At 39.8% G+C, this 12331-nt stretch overlaps 1 protein-coding gene across 1 annotated transcript; it reads left to right on the top strand.

The window, feature by feature from the left end:
• The first annotated feature begins 416 nt into the window (after positions 1 to 416).
• LOC116513491 (alcohol dehydrogenase class-3) lies at positions 417 to 12247 on the top strand. Its single transcript, XM_032224583.1, has 9 exons — positions 417 to 522; positions 3401 to 3502; positions 4247 to 4388; positions 4941 to 5028; positions 6503 to 6722; positions 8179 to 8439; positions 9125 to 9260; positions 10575 to 10713; positions 11915 to 12247. Exons 1-9 carry the CDS (start codon positions 511 to 513, stop codon positions 11937 to 11939), a joined length of 1125 nt encoding a protein of 374 aa, XP_032080474.1. The 5' UTR covers positions 417 to 510; the 3' UTR covers positions 11940 to 12247.
• The last annotated feature ends 84 nt before the right edge of the window (positions 12248 to 12331 follow it).

Genomic DNA, 12331 nt, shown 5'->3' with positions numbered 1-12331 from the left:
CCCTCTCCCTCCCTCCTCCTCCTCCCTTCCCACTCCTTTCTTCTTTTCTCCCTTCCTTCCCCCTCCCTCCCTCCTCCCTTCTTCTCCTTCTTCCTTTAACCTCCTCCTCCTTCTTCTCTTCCTTCTCCTCCTCCTGCTCTCTTCGTCTCCTTCTCCCTTCAACCTTCTTCTTCTCCTCCTCCTCCTCCCTTTGTCTCATTCTCCCTTCAACCTTCTCACCTTCACTCTCCCTCCCTCCTCCCTTCTTCTCCTTCAACCTTCTCCCTTCCCTTTCTTTCTTCTTCGAGCAAGCAGCACCTGACAGTACCGCACTGCCTTGGGAAGGCGCATTTAGAGCAGGTCAGCCCTTCTAAACCGGGGGGGGGGGGGAGGCGTGTATTCACACGTCATCGCCTCTCTTCCCCCCTCCTCCTGTGGTAGGCAGATCCCTGGACGAGTGCGCATGCCTCGGCCTTCTTAGACGAGATCCCTCTGAAGTTGGTGATTTGGGCTGCCCGGTTCACGTGTCCCATGGCGAGCGGGGTAAGGAGACGCTTTTGCGTTGGCGCTTCAGAGCATCGGAACTCCCCCCCCGCCCCCCGAGAGCAAAGCGGCCGCGTACGGCTCAAGCTGCCTCCAGGCGAGCTTTGTCCTCGCCAAAAGCCGTGGGAAAAGGAGGACGAGAGGCAAGGGTGGCCCTGGGTACCAGCGACGGGGAGCTTGCGGCTTGCTTCCCAACCCCTCCAGACCTTTGCCAAAAAGCCTCACGGAGTTTAGTAGGGCTTCCTTCCAGTGGGCAAAGGGTTCTCCTTGGTTTTTTTTTAAAGAGCCCGTATTGGGCTGGCGAGACCCCCTGAGTACAACTTGTGGTATTTCGGACTACAACAGGTGGGAGAGGTGTTTTCTGTATCGCTTGCCTGCCAGGGGTAGTATAGGTAAACACAGTTGGAAGGGGCCTTGGAGGTCATCTAGTCCAGCCCTCTGCTCAAGCAGGAGACCCTACACCACTTCTGACAAGTGGCCCTCCAGTCTCTTCTTGAAAGCCTCCAGCGATGAGATTTGGGGGTTTCAGAAGACACTCATGTCCGTGCAAATATTCAGGCATTTTAGCAGCCGAATCCATGAATCCCAAGAACACAGCCTTGTGTTTCTCCGCTCAGACAAAAAGTTGTACTTGATTGTGGTCTTTGTGTGCTATTCCCCCCCCCAAAAAAAAACTTGGCTTGATTGGCTTGAGAAATCAGTGATTTCTCTGGTTGATTTGTCCTGATTTCTGCTTTGATTAGCAGAACAAACTTTCGAAATGCTTCAGGCCTTCAGATTTGGTTTCCTCACACTATCCCTCTATCTTCTAGGTTCACACCAATGCTACATCAAAATATGAGGAGTTTTTCCTTATTTCTGGATTGGGATGCTAGGTAGTGTGATTTGTAAGGCAATACATTCTGGGTTGTTTTACAAATCACTTTAGGAGTGATTTGTATAGCATGCTTTAGACTTGAATACATTCTAGTTTGGGGTATTATATGCGTAATGCATTCTAAACATAGTATAAAAGTACTTGATAGTAGCTATTCAACAAGCCATGTTTAAGTTTCTGGGTTTTGTAACATAAAATTTGCATTCACACATGCTTGTATTTGAATATTTTTTTAAAATTTGGCACATTTTCTCAGTTTGCCTCTTAATCTTTTCAGCCAGAGAGGAGTCCATGTAAGTGAAAAAAATAATATTACTTTCAAATACATCTTGTGCTCCCGATTTCCAGAATATACCCACACAGTGAGAAATTTGAGAGTATTGTAACATTTGTTTATTTTATGTAATTATATCACACTTTTATTATTTTTACATGTAACTCAAGGCAGTGACATTTTCCAATCATACCTTCCTCCTCCTATTATTCCCCCAAAACAACATCCCTGTGAAGTGGGTTGGACTGAGTGAGAGTGATTGGCCCAAAATTATCCAGCCGGCTTTCATGGCTAAGGCAGGACAAGAACTTATGTTTTCTAGCTTGGTGCTTATACAGTTTTTCAATAAGTGAACTCCTTCGGAAAACTAATGTGTTTATGTGGTCCTGTAACATTTTTCAACTTACTACTTTCCCACTCTGTTAGGACTATAATTTCCAGAATTTGCCTGCTGATTTGTTTGTGCAATGATATGGGTAAAGTTGGTCATCCTTACTGAGATTATTGCATATCCAAACAATTTACATGTTCAAGATCCTATAGAATTGAAACCAACCAATATAGCAGTTGCAGAATAATGAAAATTGCTTACAGAATATAATGCCCTGTATTTCATTACAGAATTCACTTTCAAGTGTTGCTTTGCCATTGCTAAGGCAAATCTTCAGAGCTTCAGGATTCCAACTACCAACTTAACATGGCTTCAGCATCTTTTATTTCCTCTGAGTAATATGGTGTTTTAACTAGTTACCCAAAACAGTACAGACTCTATAAAAATACAAAAATAAAAATTATTCTGTAGCTGCTTAAAAAACTGATTATTGCTTAATGCATCACTTTTATTTCTCTAGCCTTTTTCAATTTCTAATTGCTAACAATGCATCTTAGAAAATACTTTAAATGTTTACTCTAAGTTACAGAAAAATTGCTTGAAATTGATCTGTTAGCCGGTATAAATTAGGAAACTAGTGCTTTGTTCTCAAATCAGAAATTCTACATAACTACCGAGTCTAAATTCTTAACAAACATATCTCACTGTATTTTAAAATGGATTTATGCCTAAATACTTTGATCATCATGAATGCATAGTTGGTAAAGATAAGAACGCTGGGAAGACTGCAAATATTTTACTTGGCCATCACATTTTTGAACCTTGCTCCGTAAAAAAAAAAATGAATTTGTTTCCGTCTTACGATAGATTTTGCAACTTTGTGCATTGCAGTAAGAATTGAACAAAACGTTCAAGACAAAGCTTAAATCCAGATTTAAAAGGACAAGCGATAGTTCTGTGGAATTTTTTCCACTTTTCCCATTCCAAATGACATTGGCAAATTAAGAATTCTAGACCCCCCCCTCCATCTAAACATCTAGAGTAGGGGTCTCCAACCTTGGCGACTTTAAGACCTGTGGACTTCAACTCCCAGAATTCCTCAGCCAGCAAAGCTTTGCTGGTTGAGGAATTCTGGGAGTTGAAGTCCACAAGTTTTGCTGGCTGAGGAATTCTGGGAGTTGAAGTCCACAAGTCTTAAAGTTGCCAAGCTGGAGACCCCTGATCTAGAGTGTTAGCTGATTTTGTTAGAAGTGAAGATCCAATTCTAAGAGGATCTCCAAAGTTCCAGTAATGAGCAAACTTGAGTCTTGAATGGAAATGCTGGGATTGATTTCAAGATTCAAATGTGATCGTCTCCATTGAATTCATTACATGGAAACTTTCTTCTCTTCTTTAGGTTATCAAATGTAAGGCAGCTGTTGCCTGGGAGGCAGGCAAACCACTTTCCATTGAGGAGGTGGAAGTCGCTCCTCCAAAAGCCCATGAAGTTCGTATCAAGGTAACGAATCAAGGGTTGAGTTTTAATAGGTCTGCACGTGTTGGTGTAGTGTTCATTGCAGCTACTCTTAATTGCCAATGCGAGACCAATATTTGGGGTGACTACTTTTATACTTTACAATTCTTGCTTTCCATGATGAATGATAGAATCCAGTAATAAAATTAGTAATAATAATTGCAAGTATTAAGACTATACATTAGACCAGTGATAGTGAACCTTAAGGTTGCCTGCAGAAAAGCAGTTTGCCTTGGGGATTGCTTTAATGTCTAAAAACATAAGCTGAATCCTGGAAGTGTTCTGTCTATACCAGGGGTGTCAAACTCAAGGCCCGCAGGCCAGATACAGCCTGGAGGGTGCTTAGATCTGGCCCGTGGAGCCACCCTGGAAACAGCAAAGGCTTGGCCTGCAGTGCCTCTGCCAGTGAAAAACAGGGCCCCAATCCCCATTTTCAGCTGGAACGGCCTCCTGCAATCCTCTGTCAGTGAAAACAAAGCTTGGGAGGGCCGCACGGGAGGGCCATCTTTCACTGGCAGAGGATTGCAGGAGGCCGTCCCAGCTGAAAGTAGAGATTGGGAGCCCATTTTCACAGGCAGAGCACGGGCCACCACAGATGCCCCTGACATAAGTGACATCAAGCTGGACATGCCCCCCCCCCCCGGAGGTCAAACACAACCCTGATGCAGCCCCCAATGAAATCGAGTTTGACACACTTGCTCTATACAATTATTCATTATAACTTCCTAGATTATTGCTACTGCGGTGTGTCACACTGATGCTTTTACTCTGAGTGGCGCTGATCCTGAGGGAAGCTTTCCTGTTATCCTGGGTCATGAAGGAGCAGGAATTGTGGAGAGTGTTGGAGAAGGAGTGACTAAATTTAAACCAGGTAAGAAGTTGGGTCTCTTGATGTTCCACCAAGAGGAATAATGGCATAATAATGTCCGAAGAGTCTTGGTTTTCTCCAGTCAAGCATATTAGATGGCATGATTATGATATTGTTTCTGCTGCTTGTGCATCTCTGCCTCAGGTTAGAACATTCAGTTCTCTCCATTCCCTATTTGAGAGGTTCTGTTTTTTGCCTTAAAAAATAAAATGTGTTAAGCTCAGTGCATTGATTTTGCATATTCTGCAAACCAAAGAATAGGAGAAGTATGCATTTTTATCTGGCGGACTCCGGGAGACCACAAATTGTCCACCTTGTGCTTGAAGTTTTATTTATAAAAATAAAAATTCACATAGGCGAAGGCAACCTCACACAACCTCACAAAAAAATGTGAGGAACAGGGATAACCTAATCTACCCCACCTCTCTTTTATTGTGTCCCTTGACATATCCCCTACAATCCTTAGCCCCTCAAAATAGAGAAATGTGTGAATAGAGGAGTTCCCGTGTAATACACTGTACTTTTGATCAGCTGTAATTATTATCTGTTTTTCAGGAGACACGGTTATCCCTCTATATATTCCTCAATGTGGCGAATGCAAATTCTGCTTAAACCCTAAAACAAATCTCTGCCAGAAAATAAGGTTGGTGATTTTCATTTTCTTTCCTGTGTGTTACAGTAATCAAATGTGCTTTATTTGCTTTTTGGTAGAACAGTGTATGTGTGCACATTTGGCTTATCAAGTGGAACAAGGAGGGGTTTGATATATTTTCTCAGTGCCAAGTTTATACAGACAGCCTGTCCCATAGAACACAAATGTCTTCCTGGCAGCATTCAGTTTTCATTGCCGCAAATAGTTCTATGCCCTGTTGTGTCCATGCATGGGGATTTATAATCCAGCTCACTTGAGGAAGACTAACTCAAATGGAGGCTCATTATTAATGGTGTTCCTTTCCTAAATGCTGTGGTATATGCAGTAGATGAGAAAATTGGAAGACTCTTGTTTCCCATTTCATCTCCAGTTAGGAGAGAATTTTAAAGCTTCAGAATTCCCTTCAAAGCTGCTGTGTGTGAACAGGATGTAGACCTTGGACGAGAAATCAACTTGTTGGCAATCAGAAATAATATATCAATAGGATAGATAGATAGATAGATAGATAGATAGATAGATAGATAGATAGATAGATAGATAGATAGATGATAGATAGATAGATAGATAGATAGATAGATAGATAGATAGATAGATAGATAGATAGATGGAAGAAGGGAAGGAGGGACAGGTGCAAGGTAGGTAAGTAGGTAGGATGGTAGGTAGATGGATGGGTACAGAGGTGGTGTTCTACTGGTTCGCCCAAAATGGTAGCTCTGACTTCAAGACGATAGCAAACCGGTTCTCTGTTTCTGTGAAAGTGGGCCCGCCCGCCCACCTCTGTATTATACAAACCTTCATTTCTGCTTCTGAAGCCCAGTTGGTCAGGGGCGGCAAATTGAATTGCTCCTCCTTGCTCCTTTCCTTGTTTTTAACGTGGAAGTTCAATTTTCTCTTAACTGCACGTGGATGGATGGATGGATGGATGGATGGATGATTGATAGATAGATAGATAGATAGATAGATAGATAGATAGATAGATAGATAGATAGATATACAGACAGACAGACAGACAGGATAAGATAAGGGTTGACAGGAAGTTCTCCAGCTGGACAAACGGGGGTGTGGGCTCTGAAGAGCCTCACATGAACCCTGTCTGTCAAACCAACTCCGAGATCCTTTTTGGATCAGAAACACCACTCCCCCCAGAGGAGGGGGACGAAGAAGGGCAGTATCTCAGCAGATCCAGAGGGAGGCAACAGTCCCTTGTAGGTCGAGATTTGCCAAGTTATTGTCAGGCAGCGGTACAGACCTAAAACCCTGATTTGGTGCATTGTGTTTTTTGGTAGCATAAACCTGGCTTAAGTGTACCATACCGAGATGAAACTTAGTTATAAGGTTTGCAGCCTATATGAAGCAAAATCCATGTGTAAACCATGGATTAAGATTTAGCATGGTGAACCCAGGCAATGCCTGACAATAACTTAACGTATTGTGATATGTGAATGATGTAATTTTCCCACTGCAGAGTCACTCAAGGAAAAGGTGTGATGCCTGATGGTACCAGCCGATTCTCCTGCAAAGGAAAGCAAGTTCTCCACTTCATGGGAACAAGCACCTTCTCAGAATACACAGTTGTGGCTGACATATCCCTGGCAAAAATAGATCCTTCAGCTCCATTGGACAAAGTCTGCCTGTTGGGCTGTGGAATTTCTACAGGTTATGGGGCAGCCTTGAACACTGCAAAGGTAGGACACATGCTTCCTCTGCATTATTTTTCTTACAAGATCATTTTAATCCTTTTTTTTAAAAAAATTGATATTTATATATCCTATTTAGACACCGCCCCTCATAGAGCAAATCTGGGCGGTGATTATAATATAACACAGTGAGTAGGGAAGTGTTTCTCTTTTTAAAAAATAGTTTTTATTAAACATTTTAACCTTTAAAAACAGAAAGAAAAATAACAACAACACATACAGAAAAAAAACAAGGCACACATAACAATATAAAGTAGTTTTACAGCCCTCTGTATCGGCTTACATATTTAGCTTTAATAATTCTCTATTCTACATTGTCTTCCTATTGGTTTTAGCATCTATAATAGTGTAGTAACAGTTGTACTCACAATTGTAACAATAATAATTTGTTCATATCACCATTTTATTTATATTATGGTCAATACTTTAAGTTTGATAGTAATTAGTAACTTTGGTTAATTTTTATTCAATACTAGTTTAGAAAAAGCAAAAAAAAAAAGACTTCTATTTTCTGTTTTGGCTTCTGTTTTCTAGCCACTTATACTTTCTATTCCATATTTTATTTTATGGCTATTTCCAGTAGCCTACAAAGAAAACCTCTATAAAATGTTTTATAGATGGCATTTGCCCCCTGCGAGATTGCCCAAAATGTATCCAAATCTATCCCCCAAATGTTGGAGATGCAGCCACATGTCTGGAACATTCTACCATATGTGGGGGGTGTGCCCCATCACAAGGAAATACTTGTGTAAAATTCAGAAGCGGTTGGAAGAAATTACGGAGCAAAAGATAGAACTAAAACTGGAATTGTTCTTATTAGGAATATTAGACCCGAAAATGGACAAAAAAAATCTCAATACTACACATACTCACTGCAGCTAGGATTGCTTTCACACAGAACTGGAAACAAATCAATACACCCACAGTCGAAGCAATAATTAGAAAGGTACCATGGAGTTAAGGACAGTGTTTCTCAATCTTAGCACTCTTAAGAGGTGTGGACTTGGAGGAGGTGGCACTGGCTCTATAGGAGTAGAAGGCTGAATTTTCCTCAGTTATTGTTTGTTTTAATTCTTCATTCTTTCTCCTGCCTCTTTTATTTTACACAGGTAGATTAGTAATGCATGACAGCAAACCAACTATTAATCCAGGTTAAGGTGACATATAAAGCCACGGCAGGGTAACTAAACTAAGAACAGATCATGGCTATGGGTTGAGTATAATGCTTTCCGTATATTTTCCTCATGGCCCAGAGTTAGAGGAAACCTAACCAGAATAAAGCTTAACGTGATACATGAGCCTACCCAAATTAACTTTAAAGCACAAGTTAACGTTTGTCAGTTTTAAAAGCAGACTACACCTTGGCTTAGTTTCCCTGTGTAAGAATTGTTTTCTGTAGCTTTCTTTCCCACGCTATTCGTTCAATTGTCACATTTTCTTTCAGGTTGAACCTGGTTCTACCTGTGCCGTCTTTGGCTTGGGTGGAGTTGGGTTAGCAACTATCATGGGCTGTAAGGCAGCCGGTGCATCCAGGATCATTGGGGTTGATCTCAACAAGGACAAATTTACCAAAGCCATGGAATTTGGGGCTACGCAATGCATCAGCCCCAAGGATTTCAAGAAGCCTATTCAGGAAGCCCTGGTTGAACTAACAAATGGTGGAGTAGATTACTCCTTTGAGTGCATCGGGAATGTTGGTGTGATGGTAAGCACAATCTGAGGCCTCTTCTGTGGACCCACCAGTTTTATTTTTATTAAAGCTGCTTCTACATTTAAAAAAAAGTGAAATGGGAAGATGGTATGTTACAAAGTATGGGTCTCTAGTGTCATCATATTTACAAGGATATTTTTACAATATTGTGATTGTGCAGTATCTATACTCATGCCTTGCTTGTAATTTTTTTCCACCTCCCAAGAAAATAGCCAATGGTAAGCTTTGTATTGCTAATCCTTTGGCTATGGAATTATTATAGCACTAGACTTATATACCACTTTAGAGTGCTTTACAGCCGTCTCAAGGTTTACAGAGTCATTATATTGCCCCCAACAATCTGGGTTCTCATTTTACCAACCTTGGAAGGATGGAAGGCTGAGTCAACCTTGAGCTGGTGAGACTCAAACTGCTGGTAGTCAGCAGAATTAGCCTGCAATACTGCATTCCAACCACTGCGCCATCCCGACTCTTATTAACTGTTATTAACTCAGTGGTTAACTGAGAATCTGCTAAATATTTGTTTTGTGATTGGCCACAATCTTATGTTAGCTATTTTACAAGAGCATGGGAAATGTCTTTTTAGAATTCTATCTGTGCCCTCTCATTGAGCTATAGCCTTTCCTGTTTCTTCTGTGACCTCAATATGTTGCCTCCTTTTCCCTTCTACATTCAACAGAGAGCAGCCTTGGAAGCATGTCATAAAGGTTGGGGAGTGAGTGTGATAGTCGGAGTTGCTGGCGCTGGTCAAGAAATTGCTACCCGTCCATTCCAGCTGGTTACTGGACGAACATGGAAAGGGACTGCTTTTGGAGGTACAGCTGTGCTGGGATACAATATTGATATTGCTGAGCTGGGACCTTTTCCATTGCCAGTCTAACTAGTACTTGGAAGTTGGAACTCCAGCATCTGGAGAGCTCCCCCAGCAAGGACTGTAGCATTTTAGTCCCACCCTCTCTTTATTAAAAACTAGCCGATAACCCGGCATTGCCTGGGTATTTATTTATAGGGGGAAAATATCTGGACCAAATTTGGTAATTTCTAATGTTGGATTTTCCTCCTTATCAGAGGGAGCCCCCTTATAGAGTACTGTGAAGCCGTTACCATGGCAACTCCACTGTGCTGTACAGGAGAAACCAGTATGGCACAACAGGCTGTATTTTAACAGACTACATACCCCAAGGGGTATTAGGGTTGTCTTACCCCCCATTGTATTTTTCTCCAGAGGGGAAGTCATCTGTGTACCAAGTTTTGTTGAAATTGCTCAAGGTGTTCCAGTTATGCTGGAACACACACACACACACAAACAAACAAACATTTTTAGGTAGATAAATAGGTATGTAGGTAGGTAGGTAAATAGGTAGGGAGATAGAAGATAGATAGATGATAGATAGATAGATAGATAGATAGATAGATAGATAGATAGATAGATGATAGATAGATAGATAGATAGATAGATAGATAGATAGATAGATAGATAGATAGATAGATAGATAGATAGATAGGATATTTTCTCATTAGTGTATTCTTGGTGCCCAACTTTGTGTGATATTAAAGACTACATATACGTCTTTTAGAATGGGTTGGGAACTGTATGTAGATAGTGGAGAAAATGAGTTTGATTAAAGTAACATATTGAAAGTAAAAATATTTTTTCTTACATTCTACCCAGCAAAATAGCATCTCCTCCATGCTTTTTCCCCTTCTCCAGTTTAAATCCATTAAGTTGAAACTCAAAATTGGCAGCACTTTTAAGTAGTGATAGTTGTTACTGGTTATATTCCCATGTTCTAAAAAAAGTTTCTACAACTTCTAGAATTTATAATCCTTCTTAGATTATCTTCTATGTAAGATACATCATTTTTAAAACAACACACAAATTATGTGGGGCAGAACTCTTGCTTATAAAGAAAATTAAATGTCCTTTCCTGCACTTACAATGAAGATATTAGAGACGATTACCATTTTAGTTCTATTATACGCCAACAGTGATGTAAGATCTCCATTTTGGAATTTAAGATTCATTGTTACTTTTGTATTATTGTCTGATATTGCTGTAAAGATGCTTAATTGGGAGTATTTTATCTTGTGCTGAATCTGAATTAAGTAATAATTTTATTTCATGTCAGGTTGGAAGAGCGTGGACAGCATACCCAAGTTGGTAGCTGAATACATGTCCAAAAAAATAAAAGTGGATGAATTTGTGACCCATACGCTACCTTTTGAGCAAATTAATGAAGCTTTTGAACTTATGCATGCTGGAAAGAGGTAAGTGTTTTGCTGCATATTAATCTCAGTGGGCAGATAATCCCTACTGAAGAATGGACCTTATTTTTAGCTACGTAGGCCCCAAATTACTATTTAGTATTTAACCTGTACAACTGGCATCCTTTTTGTTTGTTTTCCCCTTTTTAATAGCGGCTTGGCTTTTTATACTTTTTTTTTAACCATCTCATGTTGCTTGGATCAGCTGCCTTTCTTTGAATAGGAAGTGGTATCAGTATGCCAGTTTGGGTGCTAGAGTATTTTCCAAGATATTGAGTTGATCCATTTAAAACTTCTTGGTGTTTTCTTCTGATGTGGGAACACAGCTGTTTTGGTAAGATATTTGGCTGTAGAAAGACAGCTTGTGCTACAGGTTTTTTTCAGGGCCATAAGCCTGATGCCTCAGGGAAGGGCAAGTGACCAGAATCCTTATTTTAAATTTAAACATTCTGTCTTTTCCTTGCAATCTTACACTGGGAAGAAATTAGAATGAGGGGAACTCAAACAGATAAAGAGCGGGCAAAGGGTGAATTACAGAAAGAAACCAATTAATTTGACTGTTCAGTTATACTTGATTGGAAGCGTTGCTGAATGCATGGAGCGCTACAAGATACTGTTATTTATCTGAAAATATGACTAATTTAAGATACCTTCTAAAACATATTGATAAAATATGATGCACAAAAATCCTCCAGTTGGTGCCATGTCAACCTCTCTCTTCCTTTCCTTTTACTGGAAATGATGAAATAAAAAACTGGAAATGGGATAAGAGAAAAATGTAGCTAGGAAGGAAGGGGGGAGGACTGTTTAAATTGCTGAGATTGATATGCAAAGGTTGCAGTGCTGAGCATTCTGGGAATTGTAGTCCTCACCTCTGAAAAGTACATAGGCTAGAGAAGGGTCATAAGACAAGAGCATTTTTGTTTTTACTGTACAAACAATTATTTGTTAGCTTTCTTTCTCTTTAAGGTACCTTAAGTTTAGAGTACAAAATATTTCTCTATTTACCTTCAATAATTTAATTTTCTTAAATGTCTTATTTACCAGAAAAAATAATGTCATCTTCTTGGTGACTATAAGCCAAGTTTTGCATAATTTGAGGAAAAATACAGCTTTCTTTCTAGAAAATATACAATAAGAAATATTACTTTTGTGGTATAGTGTAACTACACAGTTTGAAATTGTTTTTCTTGCCACTTTACAGCATCCGAACTGTTCTGAAATTTTAAAAGGTCTGAAGAAATAATGTTTAAAACCTTTCAACACACTTTTTGGAACGATTGTAATGATCAAGTTGGAACCCTCTTCTACAACAAAAATCATGGATCATGCCTTAAAATAGCACACACCAGTTGTTGTTTTTTAAATGCTGTATACAATCTAACTTTTTCCTTCTTAGTGGATCATGAAATATCAAATTGTAAACTGTAGGTTTACTTAGAATCAGAAACTATTTTTTAATACTTCTACTAATAATCAGTTTAGGCTATATCTGCCCTTGGAAAAAGAATAATGATTAAAACTTGTCATTACCTTATAAAGATATATTTATGAAGTTTTTTTTTCCCCTTTCAGATTTACCCACAATTATTCAGGGATTCTGTTGTAGTTCCGGTTTGTT

This window comes from Thamnophis elegans, chromosome 9, assembly GCF_009769535.1.
Source record: "Thamnophis elegans isolate rThaEle1 chromosome 9, rThaEle1.pri, whole genome shotgun sequence".
Classification (NCBI taxonomy): domain Eukaryota; kingdom Metazoa; phylum Chordata; class Lepidosauria; order Squamata; family Colubridae; genus Thamnophis; species Thamnophis elegans.
This window is presented reverse-complemented; position numbering and strand designations above follow the sequence as displayed.